At 46.0% G+C, this 18,788-nt stretch overlaps 1 protein-coding gene across 2 annotated transcripts in view; it reads left to right on the top strand.

Moving 5' to 3' along the window:
- Positions 1-379: 379 nt before the first annotated feature.
- Positions 380-18,788, top strand: part of ISM1 (isthmin 1) — a 37,257-nt gene continuing 18,848 nt past the window's right edge. For both annotated transcript variants that reach the window (XM_044454273.1, XM_044454272.1), the window contains exon 1: positions 380-505. In XM_044454273.1, the coding sequence (XP_044310208.1) occupies positions 380-505 (126 nt within the window). The remainder of the gene's footprint in view (positions 506-18,788) is intronic.

Raw genomic sequence — 18,788 nt, 5'->3', positions numbered from 1 at the left:
GCAGCAGCAGCAGCAGCGGCGGCGCCCCCTGCAGCCGGCCTCGCTCCCTGCCACGGCACCGTGTCCGCCGGGCGGGCGCCCACAGCCCGCTTTCTCCGCCGCCTCGGAAGCCTCCTCCCGCCCCGAAGTGGCTCCGCCGTGGTGGTGGCGGTGCGGCGGCGGTGGCGGCGCTGGCTGCCGCGGCTCCTCCTCCTCCTCCTCTGCCGGCCCGCTTGATCCTGAGAGCGGCGCTGGAAGCCCGGCTCTTGCTCCACTAGCGGCCGCTCCGGCGGCGGCGGCGGCGGCGGCTGCTCCGGCTCCTCCTCCTCCCCCTCCTGCCGCGGCTGCCGTTCAGTTGCCGCCGCCGCCGCGGAGCCCTAAAGCCGCCCGCTGCAAGAGGATGGTGCGCCTGGCAGCCGAGCTGCTGCTGCTGCTGGGACTCCTCCTGCTTACCTTGCACATCACGGTGCTGCGGAGCAGCGAGCCCAACGCCGCGGCCGGCAACCACAGCCAGCGCCCGCAGCAGGTGAGTACGCCGCCGCCAGCGGGAGACCGCGAGGTTTGAAAAGAGGAGAGGGGTTGTAGTGACGCCCGGGCAGAACAAAAAGCCCTCGCCGCCTCCTGGAAACGGGGGTGTTGAGGGCCACAGCAGCCCGGGGCGGGGGGACCCTCTTATTAACCCCTCAATTCCTTGTGTGTCCCCCTTGCACCCTTCCTTTTATCATTGCTGTCTTGCGCGGAAATCCACATTGGCCGTCCAATGATGCTTCCAAACGGTGCTCCTCGAGGGCAGGGCTGATGCCTGGGTATAGGGGAAAGGACTGGAAATGTTTCCAGCCACCAGTGAAGTCTTCGCATCCCAGCTTTTCCCTTGGTCGCTTCCACCTTTTTTCTTAAGAAAAGAAGGGAGTGTTAAGGAAGACGCAATCTCTTGACTGTTAATGGTGGGGACCCTTCATCTGGAGGTCCCCTCTGTCATACCTTCTAGGGAATGAAAGAAGATGCCTTATACCAGGCCCATTTAGCCCAGTGTTGTCTACTCTGGCTGGCAGCCCCTTGTTTCAGGCACAGGGTGCTGGCTTCTCAACTGCTACCAGTGCCTCTGTGCAGATGCCAGAGTCTGAGCCTCAGATGTTCTGAATGCAAAGCATGGGCTGAGGTCGCCCTCCCTGTGCCCAAGGCACCCATTCTCCATCCTGAAAAGAATGTGTGGCAGCCAGTGTGCAGCCTCAGACACCTCCACTGAACTCTCAAGTGTGTGCATTTAGTCCCCTCTGCGTGTTCACTGCGCAGGCAGAGAAAAAGAGCCGGGTGTTGCCTGCAGCCCTCGCTCCTGACCTACCCATAAAAGTGTGGATACAGAGCCCTCTTTGTATAGCCAGGCGTTGTACTTGTGATTGAGACCTTGTCCTTCTGATCCTAAGAGTTTACCCACCCACAGCTTGTACACAGTAAGCGGCTTTCAGAACTTCAGTTTAGCGTTGCCCTTCTAGTGCCAGGTACCGTGGTTTCTGCCCAAAACGGCACCCCTACAGGTCTCCCTTGCTAGGGCCATCACTCCTAATAGCCGTGTTGCCACTAGTCTCTGCCTTTCTTTATTGCCTGCCAGTTTGGTGCTTCTTGAAGCAAATCGTTTTCTGCTGCTGCTTGACCGTGCGCCAGTGCTTCTCCCCCTTCACATGCATTTGATCAATGGGTGCAAATGTCTCCTGATTTTAATATCGACACATACACCCCTTGCCCAACCCTTTTGAGTGCTTGTTTTGGGGTAAGCAAATATAATTTGACCTATTGTGTGAGTGTGTTGCCTTTATTGGCATGGTGGTCACTGTTGAAGCACCAGTGTTGCTCCTGACCATCCCGCAGCCACACCCCCACGGAGAGTCCAGAAATCCCGGCAGCTGCATCCATCCACAGCAACAACCCAGCTCTGGCAGCTTTCTTTTCCACCCAGGGGCAAATGAACTTTTGTAAAATCGATGAAGCTTCATTGCTCATTCAGGATCAAGCCAGTGCCATATACTTTGCATTATAGTAAGGAGCAGTATATTGTTTGCGGGGGAAATCTCCCCTCCATGCCCCCAGCTACCATGAAGATTGCAGCTAAGCTCAGAGGGATCGTCCGGGGGGCGGGTGGCATGGTTGCCCCTACTAAGCAAAAGTGTCCCTGTGAGCCCATTGAATGACAGGAGGTGGGCATTACTTGTATGAAGGATAGGTGTAGCAAACCTATTGTGCAGGAAATTTTCTAGTCTCTTTATAATTACTACACATCTTTTCAGCCAGGAATGGTACTGCCCTAATCCTTTCCTTCACCCTTCCTGAACAGGGTGCCCTTAACCGTTTGGGACTTCAGTGTTTCTCATGCTGGACTGGGCTTGATGGGAGCTGAATTTGGAGTCCAGAAAGTCCCAGTCTTCCTAACCTATTCAGTGGGTTTCCCGCCAACAAGGATCACAGCTGCACATGACCTTTTAAAATCCAGCCTCAAAAAGTGTGCGGAGTATTCCATGCCCATTCACTAATAATACATGTGGGTACGGGACAGCGAGTATGTGTAACATTTTTCTTTCTAGGCCACAATGCTTGCTTTTCCCTCAAAACCAATACATGTTCTAAGTTTTTCATTCTGGATAGGTGAGAGTGAGTTTGTGCAGATGCAATGCAAGAAACACATTTCTGCTGCACAAGGGCACCTTCAGTGAAGCACCAAATGCTAACAGTATTCTGGGAGGATGTCAGCTGAATCCTATCCTATGAAGAGACAAAAAAAGAAATAATATAGGGGTTTAGCAGCAAAGAGCTGTCTTCATTCCTTTCATGTGCTCTTAATATCATTTTCGCTGCTTAGCAATTTATTGTAAGCCGTCCTGAGCTGTTCTGTAGGGGATGGGATAGAAAAGCAATAAGTAAGTAAATAAATAAATAGCATTGAAATGAGTATTCATAATCTGGTCTCCAATTTGCATAGCTAGTTTCAATAATGGAAAAAATATTCTCATATTACGATGATGTGTCCATTTGAGAGAAAAAGAGTATTGAGGCTTCAGACTGGTATGTGGCCAGCTTTTTGTAATGGTAGCTGTGGAATTAACCGAGATGTCCGTGCCAGAGTTCTGCTCTGGTATGAGCCAAAAAGTAGATTAGGTACCCCCAAACGTCCTTTGTGACAGAACATAAGCCCTTTCTACTTGTTCGGCATCATGGCTAATGAGCACATGTGGGGATAACCAGGCTGCTCGCCTGTTCGACACATTCATTAGCACATCTGTGGAGAGCCCAGGTACATACAGCTGGGCGTGCATCAATCACCCTTATGCGCATTAATCACCCACAGATATCAAATGTCTGAAAAAGGTTATGGAGTTCACCGTTCATATCAAAACATTCACTATTCAGGACCAACATAAAGAAATGCTGCTCTCAGGTTTTCTGTACCTCAGGTTGCTTCTGTGGCTAAAAATGCCTCTGGTCTCAGTAATGGCCTTTGAATTATCAAGGAGTGGGGCCAATATCTTTACCGCCAGCCTCTCTAGCTATTACTTCCCCACAAAGTTCAACCAGTACTCACTCTCCAGGTGAAATCTTTTAAGCTGCTGCAATTCTCTACATGCTTACTTGAGAGCAAGAGGCTAGTGAGATTTGCTTTCAAAGGTTTGGCTGTTAGACGGGTGGCATAAAACCAGTAACAGGTGTCTTCTGTTTTCAAGAAATGGTGTGTGCATAGGAGCATTTGCTGTCACTTCCAAATAATGTGTGAGAAAGAAAGATGCTGGACTTGTTAGAGATCCTAGTAGGTCCTGGGAAGATGTGCCAACTGCACAGCTGCCTTGCAGGGCAAACACTCTGCAGCACTTTCCCTGCAAACTCTAAACTAGTGAGGAGCGGCCCAAAATCTGCAGGTTTACCTGAGAAGGGGGTTACTATCCCCTAAACTCATTTGCCATTAGGGAGCACACTCCCCTGCCCCCCCTGCAATTTCCCTGGGGTAAAGCATGTAGCAGAGGTTTTTCAGCAGTTGAAATTCTGTAGTTAGAGCTCAGGTTCCAGTTAAAACCATGTTTTACTGTTGCTTCTTATTGTGAGTTTCAAAAATCAAAACAAAAGCAAAAGAAACAGAAATAGAATAAAGATGCTTTGTTAAGGTGAAGGCTGACTGGGGAAATTGGGCAGGCCTGAAAAGAAAGGCAACCACTCCCTAAGCAGCCTTACTGACGCTTTCAGAACTTGCTTGCCTGAAACACAGTGGTCTGAGAAGGCAAACGGTAGCTCGTGTTGCTGGCAACATCCCCGTCTTGATCTCAGTTTTTCCCAGCTTGAGCACATCTGGGTGCCTTTACTTACAACTTCCATCATCCCTGCCCATTGACTGTGCTGGCCACAGATGGTGGGAGTTGTTTGACACACCGGCAAGGATCCAGGTTACAGAAGGTTGTTCTGTCACTTGTAGGCTCTGGGGCTGGCAGAGGGAATCCACCATTCAGGTGTGGCAACCCATAGAAACAGAGCGAGTCAGAAGGGGCCTCCCGGGCCATCTGCCCATCACGTGTGACAGCCCAGCACACAGGCAGGGGAACTTGTGGAAATGAGCTGTCGACACTTCCAAAAAAAACCCTGAACAGGTGGACTTAAGAGGTGTGAAAGCCAAAATGTCCTTTCCTCTCTTGGCTCTTCTCACAGAAGAGCCCCCCCCCCCCTGCCCCCACCACCGTGTGCATTAAATGCCGGCTTGTAGCTCAACAGTCGGCTCTGCCCCAAGAACCATATCCTTCCTCCTCCTCTCCTCCCCACACCCGTTCCCTCAAGCATCTCCTGATTTTACTCAGTAGGCCTAATGACAGGGCCTCCTTCTTTCCCCCACACTGCTCTCTCCATGAAAGCTTCTTTGGGCACCTGGACGGAATGGCTTCTGTGAGTGTTAAACAAACCCTACACAACCCTAAAACAGCCCACAGGCCACACAGAGGTTATTTAACACCAAAAAACCCCACGCTCTCCATGATGCAATAGATTACATGATGCAATAGATTTGAGCAGACGCAAATTCAAGGTGGTGGCCACAGGCACAACAGTGATATTGTAGGTTTAATGACCCATGGTGAGGAGTTGTGTGCCTCATGTCTATAATCTATAACAATCCCTGGACAGATCTTTGTAGGTGCAAGTGCACACTGTTCCCCTGCATCTGTCCCGTTCCTTAATTCATTTTCACAGATATTTGTCCAGTCCCTTGTTTAAAATGACTGCATAATTCCTGCTTCTGGCAAGTTCTTGACGTGAGGATGGCCTCCCTGCTGCCTCCCACGTGTGCACATGAGCACTTGTTAGTCTAAGTCAGCATGGCTGCGCCTTGGAATGAGGACACAGCATGTTCAAATGCAAGGTGAGGTGAGAACAGCTTGCTTGAGTGCAATAGGTTGAGATAACCGAACATTATAGAAAGGTGTACCAGAAACCTCCTTTGCACAGCTCTAAAACATGAAGCCCAATACGGGATGTTGTTCTGCATGGAAAGGCATGGAATGGTGTGGGATGGGGTTGGGCAGTGGGAAGAGGCTGTCAAGAGGGTTCTAGCGGTTGGTCGTCCAGCAGCAAAAGTAAGGCCTTGCCTGCAGGGAGGCAGCTTTGTGATGCCACTGGCATGTGGGTGTTTCCAGAAGCAAGACCAAGGACGACAACACGTATCAGTCTTAATTCACGACCCCGTACACCCCAAAGCGGTAGCACCTCGATCGACATTCAGCCGCCCAATAAGTGCTGCATCAAAAGGCTGACGGGACTGATAGAAGAAGAGAATCTGGTTGTTACTCAGCAGTGAACTACTTTGTGAGTTATATTGTACCTGGATCTTAGGGTAGCTTGAATGTTACATAATCTCCCCCACACTTAGGACTTGCTTGGTGGGGGTGGGGGGAGCGTTGTCTAAGCAAGACATAAGTACTGACTTCTGAAAAATAAAACTGTAATTTGAATCATTGCTTGCAAGTTGTCGTTATATAGCACCTTGCATTCATGTTCCCATCCTTCAAGATGGGTAGCTATAACATTTTTAATCTATCGTTTAATCTATCGTTTAATCTAGCTTTCTTTCCTTATGGGCTCCTGATATGCCTTAAAATGATGTTCTGTAAAGTAGTAAAATGAAGACATTTGTGTGTTGTTTTAATGAGGAATTAGGTACTATTTGAATTTGCCTTAACATAATGAGGGAAACAGCTGGGCAAATGAAAACTCTGGGTAAAACTTGTTCCCAAAGGAGTTCTTTATATGCTACTGCCTGGGGTGGGTGGAAGCGGTGAGCTTAGCTACCTATCTTGTTCTAAGAAAAATGAAAGACGGGTTCAATTTAACAGCAGCAAATGCATTTACCTATGGAGGCCTGATTTCTTGAAATGTCTTCCCTTTTGCACAAAACTATCTGTTAACGTTAAAAATCTGAGCATGTGATTTTAAACAACATTGTAGAGCTAGTGGTTCAATAGATCCTTTTCATCATATTCTGCCATGCAAAGTTATGTACTTCCTAACTCAATTGATTTTACAGCTCTGGATTTTGGGAGAGCAAAATCTTGAAGACATTAAGGACAAAAGAGTATATCGGATATCACACTAAGCTTTTAAACAGATGGAAACCTAAGTAGCAAATTTGCTTATTCTCTAGCCAAAATTATAGTAACCTGCCCTAGAAGCACATTTCAAAACACAACTAAGTGAATCCTTTTGGGCCTCTAAAACATTTTGCTGGCTCCCAGTTTTCTACTATTTCCAGAAACAATGGTGCCCTAATAAATCAGCCTTATGCCATCCATATTAGTTCATGCCATACTAATCTGCTCACTACAATGTTTCTTTAAAAAACAAAAAGAAAAAGGTATGGGAAAGAAAATGACTCTGATGCAGCAAACTGACAGTGGATCAGATGGCTGACAGCTTTTGGGTAGCTGGGAAATGCCTGTACCTGAAATAGCAGCCGCCTTGTGTTGCATTGCATTTGGGACCCATATCTCTTGCAGCATTTCTGAAGGGCTGTCTGAAAGGTGGCAGGTGTTCAGAGATACAGCACAACTTCTTGTTCTTGGTATGATTTGTGTGCTTTGATCTTCTAAGTGGAAGTTATTGGGAGAGACCAAGTGACTTCCTCATCAGTGAAGCGATTTGTTGAAGGTAGCAGGAGCTGGACAAGCCTTCCTTCTGACGTTTAAAACCATTACACCCATGTATAAATAATACTGCCAAAAAGTTCTCCTGTCACAATGAGACTCCCAGTGATGGCTTCAGGATCTCAAGCTCTGACTTAAATCTTGCTACACTTGTTAGAAATGAGGCCAGACTTCACCCATCTCATGTGTGGGGATTGCCCTCAGTATTTCCCTGGGGGCCTATATGTCTATAGCCCAACCTATGTAAATCTAACCTGCACGATCTGTTGAACTGAAGGGCATTGGACTTTACACACACAGGCCTCTGTGTAAAGTCTCATGCACGAATGTCACATAAAGATGGGCTCATGCATGGACTAAACATGTAAATATAAGATGACCAGGAGTCTGTCTAGTCCAGTGTCCTGTTCACATGGGGGCCAACCAGCTGACTTTTGGAAATCCCCACGCAAGACTGGTATCAAGGATATGGCTGGTCACCTGCAGAGGGCGCACTAACAAAAACCCCTTAGAAATGCTCCTGCTGTACCTAATCTTGGAAGCTAAGCAGGGTCAGTCAGGTCTGGTTGAAATCTGAATGGGTGGCTTAAAATGTTGTGAACTGTCCAGAAAGCTTCAGCTATGGGCAATGTAGAAAGGTAATATCACCACCACCCCCATCAGCCTCATCACTGCTACCTGTTTGGTCACCTGCCTCTCAGTGTGACCCAGACTGTGGTTAGGAGTAGATTCCCCTGCTAAGTGGCTCACTGCTTGATAAGCAGGGAACAAATGAGTGCCTCTTCTCCGGTTGTCAGCAAATTTCCTGCCTGTCCCCTTTAGACAACTGTTACAGACCATAGCCAGATAGATATTGCTAGGTGTGCATTATTTAGTTTTTGGAGGACAGAAGTCACCAGCATTAAAAGATTAGGTAGATGATGGGATGGTTATCATAATCGAAAAATGGAGAGAGAAGGGGGGTTGCCTATAGTGTAATGAATACTGTTTACTCCTCCTTGAATATGGCTCCAAGGAAATCTTCATTTACTTCTCATTTGAGGAAAGATGTGCTGACCTGCATGAGAAGGAAGACACAGCCAGATCAAAGAGAAGTGGAGGCTTAATAGCTTAAGACAAGGCTACTGTATAGGAGGGGCTAACCCAATGAAGCAGGACTGCTCCCAAGGTCACCCATTAAAAACAATGTCTGTATTCACATGATGGCTTCTTTTCCCTACCCCATGCATGCTGGCCACACGGACTCATTTCCCTAATTACCCTTGCCTGGTGCAGGCCACCATGTTGTCCGAACCCAGTGAAGTGGGCAGAAGGGTGGCTTCCAAACACCACCCCAACCCATGCTTACTGGATTCGTATGACACGGCAACCCATGCCTGGTGTGGGTGATTATGGACAAGGAAAGGAAACCACTGGGACTTCTTCTCCAGGCCTGATTCTGTGAATGCAACCAGTATAATTGGAGAAGTGATGAAGACAGTCATCCTCACAAACATCATGTTTCCCTCAGCGATCTCTCCAGAAGAATGGCTCAGTTATGTATCTAATGCCCCACATATATAATACAAATTTCCAAGATAGTTTACATAGTAGGCATAAGAACAACAACAACAACAAAAGCATTAAAATATAAATCACCAACAGTACAACCCTAAAAAGTAACAGCAGTTAAACATGTGGCAGGAGGGGAGCAGAGTGATAATCTCAGCTAGCCACAACATGATGTTCGGTCATGCAGATGCTTAAACAGGCAAAATGGTCTTGGCACTTACAGCTCCTTAGATCAAGTGGTGGGAGGCCCTCCTTCACCTCCGCCTGCATCCTCCAATGGTAACAACAGCAAGCATATTCCGGTGGGAACAACAGCAAAGCCACCAGCATTCTGAATAGGGTCTCGAAACAGATAGGAAGCCAACAAAGATGCGTTCCAGTTGGTGAGATGTGTTCCAGCTAACCAGACCGCATCGGTGGCTCAAGGAATGTGTTGTGCTTGGTCAAAGCTCATCTGGTCTGGATAATAGCACTGGCTCTCCTGATGAGATGTTTTCCATTACCGCATTAGTGAAGTCCTCATTTGCTTTTGTTTAAAGGACATCTGAACAGAAACTACAGGTTATGGCTACATGTTTCCCATTCGGCATGATTCACAGCATGTGACAGACTTCAGAACAAAACCAAGCAGAGGTACAACAATGAGTGGCTTGACTTCAAGGACTGTTGAATGCTCAGCAATAGGCAAACTATCATTTAATTCACAAGGTCCTTAATACAGCCTTCCTCAAGCTTGTGTCCCCTAGCTGCTTGGACTTCAACTCACACCAGCCCCAGCCATTGAGGCCAGTGATCAGAAATGCTGGGAGCTGTAGTCCAAAACATCTGGAGAACACCAGCTTCAGAAAGGTTGCCTTAATAGACATAATTAAGGGCCTCCTAGTTTGATAGGTTTCTTCCTGTTGCTGAGCTGAAACAGAGGTTGATTACGTTGCTACCAGCATATGGGAAAGCCTATTTGCACACCCATCTGGTAAAGTTGGAGTGGAGATCCTCAGATCTGTGGTGTGGACCTGGCTCTCCTGGAATCCCAAAGTGGTCTTCTAGGAATCCTCAGATGGCCATTCCCTTCCCTGGCCCTTTCTCATTTGGTGACTTGCCAGCTTTTATGTTATCTATGTGCCATATTTCCAACCTGACTTTTCCCCCAGAGTGCTCAAGCTAGTATACACAATGGGCTTCCTCTCTACTTTATCTTAACATCAGTCCTGTGGGGCAGGCTAGGCAGAGTCAGTGACTCAAAGTCAGCCAATGAGTTCAATGGCAAGTGAGGCCTTGAACCCAGGCTTCCCCAGTGCAGGGCTTCTGTACACTTTCTCCCCCTTCTAAAAGGTAAAATGCCTCCCCTCCCCTTTGGCTACTGGCAGTAAAACCCGTAAGCCAACACAGTTCGGTATTTTGGCCCACTGATCTGCTTCGGCTCTGCCCACCACTGGGAGCCAGCCCCAGGAGCGCTTCCAAAGCAGAGTACAGCCCTTGGGTTGACACAGACTCTGCATCTTCACAGTAAAGCACAAAAGCAGGAGCCAGCGGAGTGGCACTAATGGCATGCTTCTTTCTTCTCATCCAGCTGCTGTTTGCATGGTAAGGAACCGTATCATTGGCTCGCTGTCCATATGGCTCCTGCATTCAGATCGAACCCAAGGAAGTAGAGGCAAACATGATGGCTCTTCTAGGGGGCTTCAGCTGTCTCCAAGACTCTGCCTATTTTGTTACCGGGGAGGAAAAGGGGAGGAATTCATTTCCCAAGTATGGGCAGCCATAGCATTTGAACAACTGCAGGCTATGTTCTGGCTTGCCTGTTTCCGTTGCTGGAAACCCTGTTTTCTCTTTGGGTTTTTAAATGTAAAACAGTTTGTCTTTATGGCTGGCTACCCTGTTTATTCTTATTTTGGCAGATTTTTTTAAAACATAGTGAACACTGACTACTGCAACTAGTAGTAGTACGGCTACTTCAGTCTTCCTCATCAGAGCAGAGGATTCTTCCTTCTTTCACATCCTCTGCTTGTAGTTTGATGCTTCAGGAGGAAAGGTTTACTATTGCTTTCTGAGTAAATGGATGATAAGGAGATGTAATGCCTGCTCTTTGAAAGCCCCTGCACTGCGTATCATTTTATTTCTCTCTGTCTCTTTTTTCCACAGCCAGCACTAAAGTGTAGTAGTAAAACAAGTAAATCATGCCTGCTTTGATGTTCGTACTAGGCATGAGACACACGGGCTTTCTGCAGGCAGTACTGTTTGATCCCTTGTTGTATTTCTTCCATTCTTATCCACCATGATTAATTTAGTGCTAGAACCACTCCATGAAAACATCAAAAAGATTTTATAAGTTATGTATATCTGCTGGGGTTTTGGTTTGTTTGTTTTTTTAAGGCTCAGAATCCCAGCTTATGTGACAGGCAGTTTTAACCATAAATAAACTGGGCAATGAATATCAACAGAATTTTTATGGCAGGGGCCATCTGAAAATCCTAAATCCTTACAATTGTTTTTTGCTTTGAGATCTCTGGCATCCACAGCTGACGGTCCGGTGACTTTCCCATAAGTCTCACTCTATGCCCAACAATTCAGAAATTAAGAACATGAGAAAAGCCATGCAGGATCAGACCAGAGGTTCATCTAATCCAGCACTCTGTGCAAACGGAGGCAAACCAGCTGCCCACAGAATCACTCGAGCAGGATGCGTGCCAGACCCCCTGCCTGCCCAAGCTCCTCAGCAACTGGTGCATGCAGGCAGGCTGCCTCTGGTGAAGGAGGAAGTGCATAGTCCACAAGACTGGCAGCCCCTGAGAGCCTCCTCCTCCATGAATTGGACCAATCCCCTTTTAAAGCCATCAGTATTGGGGGACATCACTGTTTCCTGTGGCAGCGAATTCCACAGTTCAGCCCTATGTTAAGTGAAGAAGTACTTCCTCTTGTCCATCCTAAAGCTTCTTCCAATCAGCTCCATGGGATGACCCTGACTTTTTGTGTTATGACCCCGACCCCATTTTCTCCATTCCGTGCCTAATTTTGAACACCTCTATCATGTCTCCCCTTGCTCAGCCCCTCTTTCTCCCTGAAGAGCCCCAGTTGTTACAGCCACCCCTCATAGGGGAGGTGTCCCAGCCCACCCCAGTCGCCCTTGCCACCCCCTCTGCACCCTTCCAATTCAATACAGTCCTTACTGAAGGCAACCAGAACTAGACATAATACTTCAGGTGTGGTTGTGTAAGAGGAAACAACTTGCAGCATGCAGGTAGACTCCAAAAGTACTACCTTTAAATTTTTACCGTTTTCTCCTGCCTTTTGAAAGGAATATATGACAGCCCTAGTTTAGCCTGGGATAGACAGTTGCTAAATCTCATCCTCTGTGTTGGAGTTCTGTGCAGGGTAGATACGATGTTCTCGCCCTTTCTCTGATGAAACTTTCTGCCACAAACAGCAGGTGAACGCTCCTTTTGCTGTTGGGCTTGTCTGTCTTTTAAACCCAAGCCTGCATTTTAATCCCAGGGCAGTCAGGCACTACGGCGCCTCTACATACCTTTTGCTAATCTATTTGTTTAAATGCAGAAGCACTCAGGTGCAGAGTGAAGACAAAGAGTTGAATTACAGACTCATTCGTGTTGGCAGAATTCTGCTAAACTGAGATTTGATACAGATATAACAAAAGAGGGAAGCCTGAAATAAGCTGAGTACGAGATAGTGGAGTACCTCAGGCAGTCTGTTGAATGGGTTTAGTACAATCTGTTGACAGACACAGGATGCACGAGGGAAGAATGAAGCTGAGCGCAGGCAGGCATGCTGCTCACTCCCTGCAAACTCTGCTTTCTAAACCAGGAGTCCACCTCTCTCCTGCTAACTACGGTGGTACCTCGGCTCACGAACACCTTGGACCATGACCAAATTGGGTCGCAAACAAAAATTTCATGAAAATTTTGACGTGGGTCGCGAACCCCGCATTGGGTGGCAACCAAGATCGCAGCCATCCCCCCCACCCCAAGTGGGGAGATGGCCATGATCTCAGTTGCTTTCGTGCAGGGAAGAAGTGCGTGATCACGGGCGCGCTCCGGCAGGAAAGATGGGTGCAGTCTGGGCCATCTCCTCCCCCACAACCAGCACGATTGTGGCCATCTCCCCCCCCCCCCCGAGTGGGGAGGGGGAGATGGCTGCAATCTTTGTTGTTCTTTGTCACCGGATTAATCTTATTTACATTGAACCTTATGGGGAAATTTAACTTGGCTCACGACCAATTTGGTCATGACCAGAGTCCTGGAATGAGCCAAGGTACCACTGTACCGCCTTCCCCTTTTTTACACACAACCACAGTCAAGTCATTCATCCAACTCAAAATGAACCATAGTTAACACTGGCCATGTTTGGCTATCATATTTGAACTGCAGCTCGGGATGATGGGAACAAACCCGGCCTTTTCCAGGATCGTTTGCTTCTCCTGCATGGCTGTCAGGAGCGGTTCTCTTCTGCTTTCCCTTAAACTCAGCTTGTCGTTGCATCTGAACTTACACGGATTGTGGTTCAACACTTAACTATAGGTAGTTTCAAGAAACTGGTTTCACGAGCAATTATGTAAAACTATCTTCTTTGGCACTAAAACACAACCCCCAGAGCTCTGGACACAACAGGACACAGAGGTTATGGAAAAGCAGGACAAAAACTTTTGAGCTCATCCCTAAAGAGCTAACTAGACTCATTAATGTCAGCTGAACTAGGGTTTAGTGCTGTGGTCCTTCTTTTTATCAAACAGCTGTTACAGGAATGCAGTGCCCATCAGCCCCAGCCAGCATGGTTCATAAGGGATGATGTAAATTGTAGTCCAACAAAACCTACAGACACAAGGTTGAGAGCCTATCGTAATAGACAAACATGAGCCTTAAGAACAGGTGAGTTCAGGACTGCCCCTAGACTATGTCACTATTAACACTACAGTGTAGTGGGAGTCCAGTTCCTGGCTCTGAGAACTACCCACCCATGCACTTGCCTTACTAAGATCCCATTTATGTACCTTATCCAGCCTACCAGTACCTCCAAGAACTGGTCCAGGTAATATATGGCCACACCAGACTCAGACATCACAGAGAGATGAAGCTGGCTGTCCTCTGCATACCGATGACACCCTGCGCTAAATCCCGCCATGACCATTTCCGATGACCTTATAGGAATACGATGACAGAGTAGTGCCCTGTGGCTGAGACACAATCCCCAGTGGCACTCTCTGAAATTTACTTGGCAAGTAGGGCCTAAACCACTGCAAAACATAGATCTCTAGACATGGTTGATGGTATCAAACATCAAGGGAAAATAACAAGGACATGCAGCCCCTGTGCTTCTCTCAGTAAGTCTTCTCTAGGGGCAATCAGGCCTGATTCTTTTTTGAAACCACATATTAAGCTAAACTGGAGTGGGTTCAGAAACCCTGGATCCTCCAGGAGCATCAGAAGCTATGTTGCCACCACCCTCTTGAACATCTTGCCTACAGGTGTTTGTGGCTGGACATTCATTGTCTTAAACCTTTGGGTCCAGAGATGGCTTTTTCTTTAAAGGCAGCCAGTACCAATCCCTCAGATCACTACTCCTTGAACACACTTGGCAAAACCTTCCCAGCTAGACCTAGTTCACCAAGATGGGCAAGGGTTAAGAAGGCACATGGCCGGATGCATCCCTACAACTGTCTCTTCCCACATCCTCAGGCCACATCAGCTAAAACTGATCATTCAAAACAAAGATGGACTATTGGACCTTTCATCAGGACCTCCCTGGCCTTGGCATTCAGATAGCTGGAGAGAAAAATGATGTTGTCCTCCATGTATGGAGAATTTGTCATAGAGGTTCTGAGTGTACCAACATGCCTTTTGTTAGGGCAGATGGCATTAACCTCCATACCGCCCAAGAAAGCTCCTACTTGAGAGCTTTATGTACCCATCTTACCTGTATTTGGAGGTCCTTGCAGCAAGTTCTCTGCCAAAGGTGCCCAAGCCCTTTGTAAATTTACTACTAGTTGAAAACACTATTCCAGCAAAATAGGTCTGTTTCCTGAAACACAGCAGTGCTCAACCATGGATGCATTGCATCTGTGAGCATTGGATGCACAAGGAAAGCAAGTGGAGGCTATTTCTGTGTTTAATCCAGTGGAAATTAGAAGGTCTATTCACCCTCCTGCAGCCTTGATGACTCTCCTTCATTCTTCTTGTCTCTGTCATCCCCTACCATAGGTTTATTAGCTCAAGATGATCAGGCCATTATTAATGACTCTGTTATTTCCTACAGCAAAAAAAAGTGAAAAGACCAATGGGTTGTACTTTACTCAAGCCATCTGGCTCATTATCAGGGCTCAAGAGTTTAAGGCATGCCAGTTTCCGTGATACAAACAACTGTGAGCGCCTCTTTTGGCTGAAGAGCAGGGTAGAAATAGCATACACAAACAAACAAACAAACAAGTGTTGCCTAGATGTTCTGATGCTTTCCCCTTAAGAGGATGACTTGTACACACTTTAAGTCTGTACATTGACCTACTTGGAACAGCATACTTAGGAAACGTCCCAAGCGTGTAATAATTATTAAAAACAGCAATAATGTTTTTTTTTTACAATTTGAGGCATTTTCTCAAGATGCTACCCTCTTCCCTTGCAGTATCCCATTCATATCACTGCGCCTTTTTGGAGACTCTTCATGAAAAGATTTGGTGACTCGGCCCTGCCAGTCCTTTGCTGTGGGACTGAGTAGGACTGGGCAGTGGACCCTGTATTTGTTTGGGAGTAATGAGGACATTTGGCATCATTTGTGTTGGAGCTTCCTGGAAGCATCCTCCATGCTTTGCAACAAGCCACCAAAAGTCCCACGACAGGCTCACTGGGGGCACAGAAAGGGTCCCATGAAGGCAGAACATCTTAAAGCCTCAGTTCTAACTGGCTGGAACGAGCAGACCATTTTTTGGAATGAGGGCCCCAACATCTGCCAAACAATGCAGGAATGCCATGATGAATCGTAAAAAACAAGCATGCCAGTGATGAAGAAGTCAGCAAATGACAGGTATAAAAATCTCAAAGAGGGAAGATGACTAATAACACTTCTTGGAAGCTTCGAATACTCTACTGGCAGTTGTATACAGGGCAATTTTTCATTTAGGCATAACTACATGCAGACTGTCTCCTGGTAACATTTAAAATTGTTGTTTGTGGGGTTTGGCATTTTATAAAATAGGGTATAAGTACATTATGTTTAAAACAAAGAGTGCTTTTGTGTTTTAAACCATGTTCAGGGACCTCTTCCACCACTTCTCCATATAGACCCAGTTGCTATTCACAAGGGCTAAAGATGCGTTAATAAACTTTGGACCCCTTCTTAAAGGCTTGTAGCAAACTGAGCAGAAATTGTACTCATCAAGTACACCATTGCATCTTGGGGGAGAGCAGTAGTAAACTGGATGAGATGCTGCCAGGTATCCTAGTTCACAGAGGACTGACTTCTGTTTGAAGGTGTCCTTGTTTAAAGGGCTTTCCAGTCCAATGTAAAGATCAATACCCATAAGGAACTGTACCAACTGGGAGCTTTAAAGCTGCCTATCAACCATTAGCACCTGCGCAAAAGCTTGCTGAGCATGTAAACAGGTGACTCAGTCACAGTCTTTCCCACTATGGTTTTTTATTTATTAGATATATTATAGTCATTACTTCTAAATTTGTATCTATACATATAAATTTTTTGTGTAATCCTGTGTCCTCTTTCATCCTCTTTTCCTGCAGTGTGTATGTGGTGTGTAGTTTCATTTCTGCTGCATTCTGATATGTTTCAGAATGTTTGGGCCAAGAACTTCCTCCTTATTCTTCTTCTATCCAGTTCCCCTGGAAAGCAGATAACATTATCCTAAATATACCATCCAGTCAAAAAGGAACAACGAAAAGCCAGGGGAGTCCAGTAGATTGGGGCGGGGAGGGGGGGGGGCTTCAGATTTATGGGACTGACTTTGTTTCTTATTAGAACCTAAGAAATTCACCAGCTAGAACCTGGTGCAAAATACATACTAGAATGAAAGATTTCAGAGCCCAGTAATTTGTTTTGAACCTCAGAACTAAACTAGACTCATGGTTTCTTCTTCTTGTTCTTAAGATGGTAGATCAAATAAAAGTAGACTTTGTCTGTTCCCTCATAGCAATTGGTATGTATGTTCAACAAAGTTTCTTTAGGGGATTGCCTTACTTAAGGCAGGTGTTATGCAGAAAGTAGGTTTGGATATCTTGGTTGATCTCTGGATGATTTGCAATAGATCAAGTACAAATTTCTGATTTTCAGCTATTCAACAGCAGTAACAAAATCACACACACTAATTTATACTTCTGAAATGAACTGGTTGCTGGAGCTTGGGGCTCTAGTAAAAAAAGGTAGCTCTCACAAGCCTGATGTTAGTCCCCCCTGGTTTATTTCTCTTGGAAAAGTGTGTACTTATGGGACCCTCATTTAAGGAGGCTAAGAAAGGAATAGTCCTACAGTCTTACAGTCTTACCCAAGTCTCCCTTTTTACATTCATGTGCATGTCTTGGACTGGAAGAAGACTACATTGTATTGAGTATTCCTTAACTTATCTTGGAAGAAGGCAGATGAACATTCTAGTATGTTATGGAAGAGGCTTGAGCACCATGCAGTGAACTCAAAGCTATTTGTTTTCAAGACAGCAGATTATGTTCAGACACTTCCAGCACACTCTGGAATATTGCATCTGTTTTCACCCTTTGAGTGCGACATCTTTCTTCGCTCTGACATCTTGCCCAGCTGCTTCTTTCTTCTGGCCTGAAGAGTTTTGGATAACTTGAAAGCTTGTTCACCATTTTGTGGCATTTTAGGTAATCTTAGAAAAACAGTACTCTGATTTTCTTCCTATGGGCCAACAGAGCTACCCGTGTCCTTGCTGACTGTGGGAGTGAGAAGGACAAGCTTCCTGTGCGGTTTGTTTTTTCTTTATACTTCTGCGTGTGCCTCCTCGACAGGCCGTGGTGCAGGCTATGCCCCCATTTTTAACATAGCTGTAGCATCTGCAAATGTTAAAATAGCTCAGTAACAAGAATGGATTAAATTTCTTGTAGTGAATGAAGATGTAGATTCTGGCAGTATTATATGTAACTGATCTAAAGCTTTATTTGGACCAAGTAGTCTTCAAAACATCCACTGCTCAGATTGGAAACAAAATCATATAATAGGACTGTAGATGTTTTCACAGCAAGGCATGTCTTATTTTGTGGTTCAGTTAGGTAAGTCATGATTAAACATCAAAACATATTAATGTTTTAGGGGCAATTTTTTTCTTTTGGGGGAAGGAAGTGGGTAGATTTACAGAAACATTGCTGATGAGGAATCCAGCTATGGATATTACCATTTTAATACATTCCTAGCATTTAAGTAACCAGCTTTTTAAAAAATCAAATGTGAAAGCACCCTGGCTAGCTCAAGTATAATTCTGTCAGGCTGCAATCCTGCACCCATTTACTTGGGAGTAAGCACCACTAAATGCAATGGGACTTACTTCTGAGAAGACCAGTACAGGATCAAGTTGTTTCTTAGTTAAAAAATGATAGATGACCAAAAGGCTTTGAACTCTGGGTAGAATATAGCAAGCAGTTTAAGCACTGGTAACCACAGTGATATTTTTATAAGGAATGTTCACCTCATGGGGATTCTTTAAAGGTGCTTCACGTTGTTAGTTTCTCTCTCTCTCTCTTGCAAAGTTACAGCTCTGCTTTATTGTACACTGTGTCCTATAAAGAAGATCTATGTCTGTGATACCTCTTTGAAAGAGGACCACGGTGCTATCCATCTAAAGAGAATGCAGTCAAGCAGTAAATTTAGGGGGCCATCTCTTTTCATATTGACTGTATCTGAGCCAGCAGTTGGTCTTTGATGTTGTAACAATAGAGCATAGGCCGAGAGGAGTATTAGAGCTTGAACAATGTTGAAATGAGGCTGCATTCATTCGTTTTAAAGAGATGGCTTGTAATGTGAGGCAGAATGATTTCTGAAGTGTTCTCGCCTGCAGGAAGGGACTGCGTAGTGTCTGTATTACTGTTCTTGTAGACTTCCAGCCTGGAGTCCTGTGTGTAAACATTTTTAATT

This window comes from Varanus komodoensis, unplaced genomic scaffold, assembly GCF_004798865.1.
Source record: "Varanus komodoensis strain SLA01 unplaced genomic scaffold, ASM479886v1 scaffold7_3, whole genome shotgun sequence".
Taxonomy (NCBI): domain Eukaryota; kingdom Metazoa; phylum Chordata; class Lepidosauria; order Squamata; family Varanidae; genus Varanus; species Varanus komodoensis.
The sequence above is the reverse complement of the archived record's forward strand: the minus strand, read 5'-3'. Positions and strand labels throughout refer to the sequence as shown.